This window comes from Poecilia reticulata, chromosome 4 (assembly GCF_904066995.2).
Source record: "Poecilia reticulata chromosome 4, P_reticulata-male-v2, whole genome shotgun sequence".
Taxonomy (NCBI): Eukaryota; Metazoa; Chordata; class Actinopteri; order Cyprinodontiformes; family Poeciliidae; genus Poecilia; species Poecilia reticulata.
In genome coordinates, this window is record NC_088833.1 from 19,259,429 (window position 1) to 19,274,853 (window position 15,425).

Consider the following 15,425-nt stretch of genomic DNA (forward strand, 5'->3'; position numbering starts at 1 on the left):
GCGTGCAACCATGTGCACGCCGAGGTGCAGTATGTCCCTAAAAGCACATCGCCACTAATTTAACCTCGACTGCTGAAGTCAGAGGCACTGAAGCAGCTCTAGTGTCACTTCAACCCAAGCCAGAAATACAAAATGATGCACTGAAATTGTGGTTGGACGAACTACAGCGATAATCAGGTCTAATGTGAGCCGCTGGACCGCTGCTTTTATCTTAAAGCGCGAGGAGCTGCGAGACACGCTGGAGGAGATGGAGGAGATGGCTGAGGATGCCTCTCTTCCCTCAGAGATGGACAAAAAGGAGAGCATTTTAAAGTCAGATGCTTTGAAAAGTGACAGGCTGACATTTGCTTTTCAGTGCGGCTGGTAGTGGGGAGAGGAGATTGGCAGTGAAGCAGCCAAAACAGGCTGGCAGGCTGGAAGAGGAGATGGCAGGGGTCCCCTGTCTCCAGATATTTCTCCTGGCAGTCAGCATCCATATGAGTGAGTGTGTGTGTGTGTGTTTGTGTGTACGTATTTGTGTTTCAAGCACAAGTCTACAACTGTGTGGGCGTGTTCACCTATGTGCTTTGCATGCTTTGGTGCGAGTATGTTTTAAATCGAGCCATGCGAGTGAGCACACACTCCTCTGTCTCTGTGTGTGTGTGTGTGTTGCCTCTAAGCCTCCATAAAAGATGCCTTCCCTGGCAGCTCCGCCTAGCAGCTCTTTGCCAAGTTTTGCCTGTTGCTTAGCAACATCCAAACTACCCCAAATCATCAGCCGGCAAAGAAGAGCCGATGCCAGCTACCATCTCCTCCCCCTCACAAGCTTAGACTCTGTGCCAGGATTGCCACATAGCTGTTTTTTTGGAACAGCAGGTTCTGGGCAGCTCACACTCCGTCAGCTGTGCTGCTTCTTGGCTTTGATCACAAGTAAATCAAGACTTGGCATGGAGAGGGCATGGGGGGATGGCAGACTTAAAAATCAAAGATGGACCAAGGGTTTTGGCCCCTTATTCATACAGGAAAAAAAAATCTGCTGTTTGAGTACATGTCAGAATATTTATTCTTTTGAGTATTTTTTTTCCCCCTATGATGATTTCATGATATTGTCCTGGAAAATTTCAGCTCCATAATTGTGGCAACAATGCAAATCAACCCAAGTGAAAACTTTTCATCTATAAAATGTAATACATGGAAAATAATTAGATATCAATAATAAAGTACAACATAAATGAAAATATAGAGGAGCTGCCGATTCCTTGTGTTATTGGACTTAAATAAATTGTTTTTTTTCTCCTCATTTTATGAAAACTTGTTGCTTTATCACTTTTAAAATCATGGACTGCAAACTTCATGTGAACCATGCATGAACACATTGAAACTGGCTTGTTTGAACTTAGTATGGCTCTCGTTCCAGTGCTGTGGGTCTCAACCTCTTTATCTGACAGCAGCAAAGGCAACAAACTTCGAGGAACCAATCCATGCAATACTAAGAACGGCAACTCATTTTAGTATAAGCAACATATAACGTACTTTAACACACTTTTTACAGTACTAAAAACCAAAGGCAGGAATAATATTTAATATCAATCTGTACTTCTCTCATCAGTGTTTTAGACCTTCCAGGAAAAACAAGGTGTCAGAATTTAAACTGGTATGTCAGAGCTGGTGCCTCTGTTTTCTTCAACTCTTATTTAGGTGACTGGAAGCCAAAAAGTACACTTTTTGTACTGCACACGTACAGTTAATGTTGCAGTTTTTCAGACACCATTGTAAAGATGACTGCAATTTAACGCAGCTCTAGATGGGATTATTGTAACACACACACACCTACACACACACAAAAACCTTTAAGTGACAGCTTTTCTTTGTTCAACAAATTACTAATCTAATGTTAAAAACCTATTGCTACATCATTCATTAGTTCTATAAAAAAAACGACAAAAAAATTAATCTATAAAAAATTTATTCTGGAAAATAAACCTGCATACATGCATTAAAAAAGATTCACATCGTCTTTGCCATATAGTAACATTGTGGATTATGATTACATTTCTTAAAAAATGATTAAAACTACTACTGCTCTGGTGGTATTTGGAAAAATCTCTTGGAACAAAGTAAAACTGCTCAAAATGTGGGATCATAACTTTCAGTTTGTCTGATAAGCAGACAAAATAATTTCATGTGCATGCATTTTCCAGTTTTGAAATTTCAATCTTTTTTTTTTTTTTTTTCCTTCTTTGGCTATGTGGCAGCTACAAACAGTTGAAAGCAATTTCTGTGACTTGGCGCTGCGTTTGTTTTTGGAAGAGGCGTCTCACCATAACGTAGTGTCTTTGGATCTCGGTCTTCTCCGTGGCCAGTTTCTCACACTCCAGTTTCAAACTGCAACAGAGGAGAGCAGAAAACAAACTGTTTGGTGTATCATCCTCCGAATAAAAATACACAATGCAATTAGCGACATAACAAATTACTCCTCCAGCCCTGTTCTCATCCCCCTCCCCTTTCCACTTCTGTCCCTTCATCGCTCACTGGGGAGGAGGGAGCAGGGTGACTGGAGTGCTGACAGCCCATTATCACCTCAGAGCAGAGCAGAAATAGACAAAGTCACGCTTGGAGCCTGAAACCCAGCCAAGACTGCAGGGAGGCACATCCAAGGTGTCTCTTTGCTCCTTGCACTTCCTCCCTCTCTCTGGACAACTTTCAGTACATCCATGGACCTTCTTTCCCATTTGACTGCTTTCCTAATTATCTGCAAACCCTTCTGTCTTAAGTGTCAATTTGCTCCTCATTCACATTGAATTTTTAATTCAAGTTGTAGCTCCAGCTTTAAGTGGAGCAAATAAGAAAATTAGAGAAGGAAATATTTTTTCTTCTTGCATCAAAAGCTGCTGTCCTGCAAACACTGGACCCATATTTAGGCGTTTCCAGGTCCAAACCCATAAATTTGTCCCTTTTACGTTTCCTGCTCATTCTGCCTCAAAAATAATTCTCTGCTGCTGCACCCCACCTCTAAGCTCCCTCCCAAGCAAGCCAGTACATTTGGGCCTTTGGCAGTTTACACCAACTTGTTTGCAGGTAGCAGATTGATTGATTATGTGGGGGCGAGTAACAGGAGGGTGGGGGGGTTGGTTGTTGTTGCGAAGAGGTGGGACACTGGAGGTGGGTGGAAAGAGGGTCGTTTGGTGGGAGAAAATTAGAATATGATTAATACCGCAACATTACCCCCAGCCGCAACAGGTAATAACGTCCCCGTCCGCTCCCTTCCTCTAGTGCCGCGTGTGCACACGCTCATAATTGACTCATTTATCATTGCCAGCCAGTTGAGCAGACAAGGGAGGTGAGGGAGAGAAGCAGGACGACAAGTAAGGAGGAGGTGGTGGTGGAAGAAGTATTGCGAGGATTAAACCTCACACCCGCTCTCCAGATTTTATTACAGTGGAATTGGCTCTCGGCAGGATTCGCTCACAGCTGGGCTGAGAACTGGTGAAACTGTTTGTATGGAGCTACCAGTTTTTTTTTTTTTTTCTTCAATTTATAACATAAAAAAAATAAAACAAAAAAAACTTGAAACGCTTCGACTACTCCCCCAATTTCACATATTGAGCGTACACTGCTCTCCATCTAAATAATGCAGGAGTTCAATATATATATATATACACAAAATATTTAAGACGACAACTTACTGATCTTACTTAATATTTTAGTGCACTTAATTTTCCCACAAATTAGATCCAACATGAAAATCTTAATTTTTTAAAAGGAAAAAAAATATATCTATTTAGAAACGCACAGACAAACCAGGTGTTTTTACAAACTGAGATTAGGGCTGGACGATATGACCGAGAAACGTAAATGATAAATGGCTTGTGCTTCTAATCAGTTTCTTTGCTTTACACTACATTCACGTCACACTTCATTCACACACTGATGGTGGCAAACTACTGAATAGTAGCCACAGCAGAGGCAGTCTGACAGAGGCGGAGCTGCTATGCAGCAGCAGCACCACCAGATCCTCTGACCACCACCAGCAGGCAAGGGGGATAAAGTGTCTTACCTATAGAGACAAAAGGACACAGGGAATCGACCCGGAAACCACCCACTGATTGTAGGTCAATCAGTGGGTTTCAAGACAGATAATTATTGATTAGACGCAAGCGTTGGTCACCTTTTTTTGTATAGTTCCCTGTTGAGTTGATATACTCATTCACTCAGCACCGTTATTTGATTTATAAGCAGTTATGAGACACAGAGGTAATACCTGAAACTGCTGCTGCACAAGTTACTCAACAGGTTGTTGCTAGGCAGCCAAAGAGGAGGTGAGCTAGTTTATGCCACTGACCTAGCTTAGCTGGCCATGAGAAGGTGAGATTTTCCTCCATCTACATCCCACAGAGTGCTGTGGGGTTCTGAACCACAGTTGAACTTTGCATCATGTTTTCTATTGATATTGATCCTGTATCTATCACGATATATGATTTATTGCTGAGCTCTAGTAGAGATGATACTGTAGCTTGTTTTAACCATCCTTAAAACATGACATTTAACGTCATACAAACACAGCGCAAACATCCAACTAAATGATAACTTAGTCACCAGATAGCTAGCTGCCAGAGGAGAGGACCACTTTTTAGTTTCTCTCACTACCATTATTATTAACATGATTATTTTAACTCATTTTAACTAGTTTATGAAGCAGAATGAAAAGGAGAAGAAAAACTAAAGTGTCTGAGCAGCAACACATTCTATGTATTAAAATGCATAGAACGTGTTTTATAAATGTTCCCTGATCTCTATGTTTTGGCAGATTGTCAACACTTCGTATTAATCGTAGGCAAACCATAAAATAAAGTTGATCCGTTTTATCGTTTTGTCTGGCATGGCGGAAGCTGGATTTGGAAATGCTGACAGGATGTTTTTGGAAATCTCTGATACAGAAAGTATCTGCATCCTCAAGAACATGCGCACACACACACTCACATGCATGTTTAAAATGTCCAATGTCAAAACCCACTTGATTCAGCACATTTAGTTTCTGGCTAATAAATCTCAACACGAGTCATAGACAGAAAACCTCTCTTTACACTTGAAAAATTTGTGTTTGGCACTGGACAACAGCTTTAAAAAGCTGCACTGCTAATGTATAGACATCCACCCACATACTGACAGCTCTTCTGCTTAGGAAAAGACCTGCAGGTTGCACCAAGAAAGCAATAACCTTTCCTCACAAAATGGACTTCAAGGAATGAAATTACAGTGCGAGTGTGTAACCATTATGTGACTGTGGGAGCACAAAAGAGTTGGATGGAGGGAGTAAATGAGGGAGAGAGAGAGGAGGAGAGAAGCAAGTAGGAAGTAGGCATTTCTTGTTGGAGTGATTGCCTGTAATAATTAGTGTTTGGCAGAGCACCGTTTACTGAGAGGAGGGAGAGAAGTTCCAGAGGACGAAGAGAAAGACGGCAAATAGGGGATGAAACTAGACTGAATGAGCGAGCAGGAGAAAGACACGAGAGCAGATATGACACGAGTGTGTGTGTGTGTCTGTGGTGGGCTTGGACGCTCCAATCTTTCACTGGCGGTGACAGGAGATAAGATGATCAGCTGAATGTGCTACAAATCTGCAGGCAGCCAGACAGCTCTGTCAGTACCGCACAGCAACTACACACACACACACACACACACACACACACACACACACACACACACACACACACACACACACACACACACACACACACACACACGCAGCATCTACAAATGCACACGGTTAGTCACACAATATCATCATGCAGAATATAAACACAAGCACATAGAAACTGTGCAAAAACTAGAATATATCAAGTATATATAGAACCAAAAAGACAGAGAGAGCTGATAAATAAATAGCAGAGAACACCCACACGCATTAATGAAAGCCTGCAGACAGAAGCAGCTAATTCTATTCCTTGAGAAAAATGTAGTAAACATTTGAAGTGGTGCATTCGCTATTGGAAAGAGATCCTGTGTTAATCTGAAAAAATTATTGATTTTATTTTCCAAAAGGGAATTTTCTATACGAACATGTTTGTCTGGCATAAATAATTGGACAGTATAAAGGAAAACAGGAGCCTGCAAGTGGTGTTGCAGTCAAAACCACCTCAGCCAAGATCAAGTCAAGAACACACACAGATAAGTCCAAGACTTTAATGTGGCTGACCAAACCAATAAGATTATTTTCAAGACATGTCTGTAAATCACAGATTTTTGTTTTCAAAGAAAATCTGCGTGTTCCAACTCATTAGTAAGCCGGGGTCCAGACTAATTTTTCACCTAACTTTTCACTTAGGTGCACTGTGACGACGTTTAGGTGAAACTGAACTTGTATGTAAGCAGATCTCAACTAAATGCTACAAGTCAAAAACAGACAGACTAAACAACTCTGACAACTAAACACATCTAATTAAATATTAACTAAAAGGCAGAGAACCGAGGAGATAAGTGAAAATGTAGGATTCAACACCGTCCTCTCCTAAATATAGCACAGATGAAAAAAAAAAATCTTTGTCCTGAAAAATTTTTCTCCTCCATGTTCTTTCATCCTCCCATCATAAGCATTTAAGTGTCAATGTTGAAAACCAAGTAATTAAATAGAAAAAATAATGGTCACATTTTATTCAATATTGTCCAACACATGTTGGTATGAATAGTCGTTTGCCTCATTTGTCATTTGTCCTGTGATGGACTGGCTGCCTGTCCAGGGTAGGAATGAGCTGATTTGAGTTTCCCACAGTTTAACCTCGAGTAAAAATGCCAAGTTTTCATGGTATAACAAAGTATCAAAAACAAATCTCATTTGTTTTGTTTGAAAAGCAAGAGAGCAGCAATTATTCATACTGCCATTAAAATACAGCTTGCAATTCTTTTATCCTTAACAGTTCTTATTTTTGATAATTTTGGTTAAAAAAGAATATAGAATTAACTTATAAATTCAATAGGAGTGACAAAATAATGTCTCTTCTGCAGTTCTGCTCTTTAAAGAGAAACATTGGGTTGAAAAACAAGCTGAGATTTGCTGGTCTCTGGTTTCCACGCTCGAACCAGAAGAGTTTTTCAACAACCAAATTTGTCACAAAATGAGATAAAAACTGTTGTAGCCGTCTTACATCTCTCTCACCAGCAATGCTCAGAAACAAGGAAGGCAATGGTAACACTGTGGTACTCTATAGTACCATCCAGTCACTCCAGTATCTTATCAAAAGAACTTTAAACCCTCTAAATGGTACAATAAGCAATAAGCTGGTATGAAACTGTTTTTTAAAACCCGCAACAATCCTCAATACCAACTTGAAGTCTCGTCCAAAAGGTACCAGAACTTTCACCAGTTTCTCTCATGAGATCCATGCTGGAGGTCTTTAATTCTCTCAAGATATGTGCAGGTTTTCTTTGAGTACCCTTGGGATTCCCCAGTCAAAAACATACATGCTGGGGAAACTGGCAGTCTAAGCTGACATTGATCAACAAGTCATGTCCACTTGGCTGCAATGGCCTCCTGTGAGCCGTTTGCTGGGACAACTTCCAGCCCTGCCCGTCTCCCTGAACAGGACAAAGCAGATGGCAAAGAAAATAGATGGATAAGGTGCTTAGTGTCAGCTCTACAATCAGACAGATTTTCAGCTTAAAACTTGGCCCAACATAAGCATTTTGAAGAATTTGTTCCATCAAATGCTTAAAAACTCATGCACAATTCTGCGGTGCCTGTTCAATCAGTGCTTTGTGTGTACATACCGGGCTGAAGCTCCAGTGCTGAACAACAATCCCCAGATGTCAAGTATTAAAAACTGGCAACAAATGTAGGGTTAGATGATTAAACAAATAAAAAATGCTTTATCTTTTTTTTGAAGGAGTAAAAGATACAAGAACCAGTTGGTGTCAAGAATAAAATGGCATTATATCAGGTCTGGAGCAATAAAAATAAATAAAACATGTTGATTTAGGGCTAGGCATGGATCAGTAAGAAACAATATGTTAACTGTGAGTAAAAATATCATGGCTTCTAAAATTAAATTACATAATATGATCAAATAGATTTATTAAAAGCCACTTGCAAACTAGCATGCAGCATGTCAACTGTAGTTTTAAAACAAACAGAAGACTCCTTTCACAAAATACTAAGGCAGAAATCTGGCTCCTTTTTGGTGAATAAGTTTACTTGTACATGGGCAAGCCAACTTTGAGGGTCAATGGAGTAATTAAGTCAAAGTATAGTTTGGACGAGCAGACTGTTGTTGGATTTAAAGCGTAAACAAGACTCTAAAATCACAGAGAAGAGTAAGAAGGTGAGATATACAACAAATTTAAAGCCTTTGCTCATCTTCTAACACAACTGCAACACCGAGTTCATCCATCGCCATTTTAAAAAGGACATGGGAGAGAGTTCAGACAGATTTTACTTTTAGTGCTGATGCCAATGTCTAATAATTTCTATATTTTGCAAGAGAAAATAGCTTCACAATTCAGCTTTTCTGTCAACTTTAACTGCAATAGACTTTAAATTACAGATCTCAGCTTTTGGTCATCTGTGGTACAGTGAGCAAATCCTCCAGTCAATTAATTTAAAAGGTTTTTTTTTTTTTAATAGTGTGTTGACATGTTTTACAGCCTTTAGATTCTAAGGTGCAAATAAAAACTGCAACTCAATAGAAATATGGATCATTGAGTTTAGAGGTCTTTAATTCTGTTTGCAAGAGTAATCACTGGAAAAGTATCAGAAGTAAAGACCATAAATTGACTGATCTTAATCCAATGTGTTAATGAAGTATTGGTTATTGATTGGTTGGTGGAAATTTACTTCTTTTCCTCTTGGCGTAGGATGTATTTAAGCTTCTTTTCCACTAAGGAAGGTAAACAGAACATCAGGATCAGAATGCTTCTGCAGTGACAGATTAACAAATATGAGCGACGACTTTACTAAGGTTTTAGATCACAGCTGCTTTAATACCATAGGAGGAATGTTTTGTTGACCTAAAGCCACAATTTTCAGTGCCAAACAAAATATTCTTCAAGAGCCGTTTTACCAAGCCGTTTCTCCACCGAGACGCTAGCCGGTTAATGTCTAGTTTGGTTCTAGCCAAGTTGGGTGCGTCTCCATCGGCACCGCGTTCCTCATTATGTGGGCGTGAATACTGGCAAGAACGTGGGCAAGAATGTGGGAACATGATGCTACAAGAGCTGTGGAGGTCATTTTCATATTTACCCTCGTTGGCTAGCTTCTCCAAAAAAATTTCGGTATGTGCGTCTGTGGCAGGTTGTCCCGTCCAGTTGACACTGAATGCACTTTTCTGCAAGTACTACCAAGTACTTCGCTTGTAAAGGAACGTAAATGCATGGCCCAATTAATGAATGCAATCGCTTGCCCGTAATACCCGAGTTGGCCTGGCTTAAGCCACCTCTGAGGTTTAAAAAGACTGGAGGAACTGAGCAGGATCTGCAAATTGAGACAAACCTGGCCAATGCTGACTGGGGAAAAGAAAAAAACCACTGTGGAGAAAGACCCCAAGTCACTTTCCGCACAACTATGGGCTAGAACCTCTGAGATGTTTCCACTTTGCCAGTTGCCATAAGCAGTCATAATGAAGTTCTGTTGAAATAGCATAGAGAAAACACACCTTAGGAATTACTGCTACTAAATATAGAACCAGTTTTTCAGGGGTAAAGCAAGACAAACGAGCCAAGTTAGGCCTTCAAACTTTAAGGAAGCTCATCTCCAAAATTTAGATTTCAACAAACTGTAAGAGATGAAGTGGCTATATGTTGAAAAAGGTATGAGTGTATAAGGAACGCTTACTTGAACTAATCTTTTGGATGAGTAGATTAAAGTATATATATATATATATAAAATCAGTATACAAAAATGAAAAAAAACTCCTTGATGCAGGCATTACATAGCTTACGCCTCGATACCCATCAATTTCACCAACTTTTGACTATTTTTAATCATTTGTACTAATGAAGAATAAATGATTAATCGGTCAACACAATTTAAAATGACACACAGTCAGTCCATGGGTGGTTACAACTGCCGGCCTTGTAGTATTTGGGCAGAGAAGAGTGGAGGAGCTCTTTAGGGATGAGTGGCAGCATATTAGAGGTAAGTGGAGAGCCTATCTGACTCCGCAGAGCGCACACACACAGCGTAGTGCTCGCAGTCACCAAGAACAACCTGTGTGTGTTTGCAGAGACTGAAAATTACAGTAATGAGAGCTCTGTCAGCAGCTCCTCCTGCTTCCCTTCAGTTTGCTGATTACAGCCTGTTTGGATAGTTGAAACACAACCACACACACACACTCCCACATACAGGAGGAGTTGGCCCACCAATGACCCTTTAATTAATTAACTCTTCCCTGTCTTTAGCCTAGTTCGTAATTTTTCTCCCCATCTCAGAGAAACAAAACATCAATTTAGAAATTTGCCCTCTGACATGACCCTTGCCACACACCCAGCTAGACATAAAACCAAGTTGCAATCCATCAACCCTAATCCCTCCACTGACTCTTCTGCTGTCTAATCCAACATCAGAATATAAACATCTTCCTTGAAGCAAAACAACACAACCGAGCTCTGCCGTTTCAGGACATCTATTTGTGTGACGATAATTGGAGTCTGAGTACATGCATTAGACTGAAGTGTACATGAATAGATCAGTGCGTCTATTTGTGTGGGCATTGGGGTCATGTTGTGCCTCCAGGGTGAATTGTGTCCATGTTGGTCTGATTACATGAAGGTGCAGTCTGCAATCAGAGATGCAGCTCTGTGCTACAACCTGTTGGATTATTCAAGGCCACTGCTAATCCTGCCAACTGCTGCTGGTCTTTTCTAAAACTGGAGCCAAACTGAACCCAGTCATGGATAACATATAGCCAACAAGTTACAGCGATAAGGGAAGAGTCGAGGGGTTTTGTTGAAATGATGACTTTTCCTTTTCCAACTTAATGGATGTTTTATGACCTCTGAGCAGCATGTGGCTTGAGATGTTGACATGCATGACTGGGCTACTTGGTGATTGTGCAAACAAGCATAAAAAGCCCTCAGTCTGGATTAAGTGATGCAATATGACTATACCAGATTCTTACTGGTAATTAATGAACAGTCAGATATTGGGAGTAAAGCTTAAAATCACTTAAGGATCAAAAATGGCTGTTAAGACAGAAAGATACAATATAAGCTCAGTTATAACTTCACAATAGGCAGAAATGAAACTAAATGTTTAACTTGACACTGAAAGGCAAAGTAAGACCAGCACTGTCGAATGGAACCATTTTAGTATCAATTTAATAAAAAACTGGTATTTAAAGTTAAAAGTTTAAGAGATAGCTTGCGCTCATAAAGGACAATTCACGGATTTCCCAAAAGGAAAAGCATCTTAGTGAAAAAGTGAACGCTTTACAGCAAGCTGCACTGTTTTATCGTTTGAGCTCAAGTCTTAAGGCAGTGGTCTACGCTTTATAAAACACACAAAGATACTGAGGGATTACAATTCTTATACTTGTAGCATCCAAGTATAAAGACGCTACAGATCATTTAAAATGTTAAAGCATTTTGGTTAATTTTAAGAGTAAAATCCTGTTTGAAAACAACTGCCATGAGTAAAGGGCCAAACGGCTGGACTGATAAATGAGTGGACAAACAGATTGATGGACATGTGGAAAAAGGTTTTAGATAGGCAAGAGGCAGAAAATTAGAAAATATTTAAATGAAAATCCATACTATTCCAGAATGTGTATGAACCATTTGTTGACAGATTCCCGTGGCATTGCAAATTATATTTTCTTGAAAAGTGAAGCAGCTAAAAACATCCTGAATTAATTGAAGGTGGAAAAGATGCAGATTCTGTGGCATCTTTTCCACATCCTAATTGCACCAGTCCCTTTTGTTGACCCTGTTCAGTAGTTTTCTTAGAATATTTATCAAAATCGGAATAAGCAGCTTAGATATTAAAACTGGAAATTGTATTAGCCAGGAAAAGCTTAACTGGTCCAACAGGCACAACATATTTTATTGGAGGAAAGACTAGGCCCTAGTCTCAGTTTTGTTGAGTTTATGCTTCAACTTGTGGCGAGCAAAGAAGAGAGAGAAATAAGAACACACACATTTGTTTGAACAGGGCAACAGTAGCCATGGGGTATAGACGTTTTTTTTTTTGTTTTTTTTTGGATGCTGGGTGTGTACAAAAGAAGCTTGAAGTGGGATAGAAAGAAACTCTGGTCACCAAAAATCAAAGCAGGATGAGAGGAGAGAAGTCAGGGGGTGGGAACCATGTGAAGGTGTGCCAGAAAAACAGAGCATGGTGGGGGGGATGCTACATAAGCAACCCAAATCCTCACATTCAAAAGCTTTCAGGGAACATTCCTGCACATCACATTAACCATACAGTCAGTACACAGCAAAAAACAACTCGGAGTTGTGGTAAAGGTTGGGTGTAAAACTGAAAAGTATGTTGCAAAACCAGAAAGTTTAACTTGGACCAACATTTAGAATGACATACTGATGTCATGCAATGGGAAAGCACATCAATGAACAGGTTTTGTACTGTCCCACACAACAATGACACTTACACAGTGTATACAAGCCTGATGTGTCACCAGGCTTTATTTTCCCCACCGTCAGGCTAAGCGTGTTTATTTTAAAGAGATTTTTTTCTACAAACCTGTAACAGTGATAGCTAGGGTTGAAAGATTAAATGCATTTGCAAGAATATCACAAAAAAATTGGCAATATCTGAAAGTTTTTTTTTTCCCCCAATTTCCTGCATCCCCTTTTTGTGGACACAAAGTGAGGATACATGTCTTGTTATGTGGAATTATTTGGCTATAAAAAGATGTGCTGCACAATGTTGCTACCTCTCAAGGTAACACTACGAACTTTTATCAATTCAACACCACTAAGACATTTACGATATGTGCATAGATAGAATGCTAGCAACCAGTGCTTCAACTTTAAGTAAGCAAAGTACAAGCCGACATGGGTCACTGACCGAACAGTTTGAAAATATTACTCCTTATGAACATGATTTGAAATGGCATGTAAAAATAACTGATAATAATGGAGTTCATAGCGAAAGACAACGCCCATTTATTGGTGATGCTCAGATTTTTTCTTTTGCAAAAACTGATTTCTGATCAAGCCTTATAGAGGAGTCATAACAGTCTAATGATGGGTTACATTGACAAAGATTTAAATCTTACTGTACAATAAAGGCAAAATTTTTACATACATGTTTTTGCAGTACTCTAAGTAAAATAAGGCAATGTGCAGCTGGGTAGGCTCGTTTAAGAATGTTCAAAAAGTGTTTACAAAAAATGACAAATGCATAAGACATTGTACAAGTCACATATTAAATTGTAATTACAATACTGGAAAATCAGAATTGGAGTATTTTCCGAAGTCGCTCAGACTAGTGATATCACAGACGGATTAAGCTAGGTTTATAGTTGACACACTGAACTCGGCTTGCACCAGTGGTGCGGTCTCCCCGTGTCTTTGAGACCGAAGACTAATGTGTGGCATTTGTGTTTACATCTCACATGGTTTGATCAGTACCAAAACCTTAATGAAATACTAGAATTTGTACCCTGGCAATATTTAGTCAAGCATACAAACACTCATTATTGTCCTTTTTAAATCATATTCATTTTAATTTATTCTATATTAAATGTGGCCAGTGTTGAATAGTTTGATTCAAGACCTAATAATTTACAATTACCTAGTCATATTTTCACATTTCTTATCAACTTTTAACATTTCTAAACACAAAAACACGGTAGCTCATTGGTGGACAGCCCTAGCTGCTCTACCATCGGATATATCCAGTTTTCAGGGGGAAACTCTGCTTTCACCAAGCCAAAGTAGCAGAACAGTACAGTGAAAAAAGCCTTCAACTTGCTACACACCCACCTGTGGTACTGAGTCTGCAGGAACTGAAACTCCTCCTTTATGCGGTCCAGAGTTTCTGGATAGGTTAGTTTCAGTGACTGGGGAGTCCCTGAGGCTGCTGCTGCCGCCGCCGCTGCTGCCGCCACCACTGAGGCCGAAGACCCCGGGGGTGGCTGAAGAGGCGCCTGAGAGAGGGAAAGTAAGAAAAAAAGAAATCCAATTTATAGTCACTAATGAGAACACCGTGTGCATTTATAAGTGCAGGATAATTGCCAAAAGGGAGTCACTGTTGGCATCAGAACTCCAAATCCTGTCAACAACTTTGTGGTAACAGCTGAGGAATTTTCTGTGGAAAATGACAAGTGGCAATAAAAAAAAGCACATTTTAGCTTTCAATAAGAGCCAATATCTACAACACAATGTTCAAAACATCCACAGGAAGCCATAAAATATCAATGCTAACGATGTCGATGTTGATCAATGAGCAGGAGGAGCACAGTCTAATCCAGAAATGTTGTCATTGCCCCCAGAGGCAAATCTGAATAGGCCAGCAGTACTCGGATGTATATATGGACTTCTCAGTCAAATAAAAAGACTCAGTTCATATCTCACTATTAAAGTAGAGCACCATTTTTGTTGAGAAAAAAAAAAAAAACACCTCATCATTACTAATGCCCCTGCCCCCCACAGCCTCTGAAGATAGTCTCTCTTCTCTGCAGGGTGCACAGCAATTAGGAGAACACAACTGTAGGGGTAATGCTGCGAGACAGGCAGACAAAAGGGAGCTGAGAGACGGTCTAAGAGGGTGGTCGGGTACGTCCGTCTGTCTGTCTGACTCTGTGTCAAAATGAGAAGAAGCAGACAGTTTTGGGGACAGCTGGCTCATAAGCTTCACGACATGTAACCAAGATGGTGATGTTCAGTTACTCGACGGATTCGATTCAGATTTATCTGATGTTAAAAACAATACTAAAGAGTCCAGAAATGTGCTTAGTGCGGGATATTTTCAAGTCATCCAAAATTGCACAACCCTACACAGCTTATAAGAGACAAAATTACAATCATTACAGATGAGCTATTGTGCCAGTTTCAGGCTTATATACCGAGGTGTGTTGCAGATGTGTTGATTACTGTGCTCCGTCCTAATTAAAAAAACTAAACTCAGATGTATAATGCCGAATCCCTGGTGGTTTACAAGACCAACAACACTAACGATGCCTATTTCTCTTCAGATGTGAGGCTTTTGATCACATAAATACAGCCTGCATGTGGAGTAGACTGCACTACTTCTCAGCAGCTTAATTTCTTGAGTTCAGGCAGAAGGAGGATAGAACTTTCCACATGGTGCCACGTAAACACCAAGGTTTTCTTATTGTAACATCTTCCTCCTAAGCGTGTATTAAAAGAGTGAAACTCAGGGGGTTTTTTTTCTACAAATATTCCTAGCCAGTAGTCATCTTGCTTCTTCTGGCTGCCAGGGGATTTGATTCAAATATTATCATCCTTTCCCAAAAGGGAACAAAAAGAAATCAGAAAAT

At 39.9% G+C, this 15,425-nt stretch overlaps 1 protein-coding gene across 3 annotated transcripts in view; it reads right to left on the reverse strand.

Moving 5' to 3' along the window:
* tle2a (TLE family member 2, transcriptional corepressor a) overlaps nt 1-15,425 on the reverse strand; it is a 48,130-nt gene that overhangs the window by 16,532 nt on the left and 16,173 nt on the right. For all 3 annotated transcript variants that reach the window (XM_081606436.1, XM_008406955.3, XM_008406953.3), the window contains exons 2-3: nt 13,909-14,072; nt 2,301-2,364 (exon numbers count right to left, since the gene is read on the reverse strand). In XM_081606436.1, the coding sequence (XP_081462562.1) occupies nt 2,301-2,364; nt 13,909-14,072 (228 nt within the window). The remainder of the gene's footprint in view (nt 1-2,300; nt 2,365-13,908; nt 14,073-15,425) is intronic.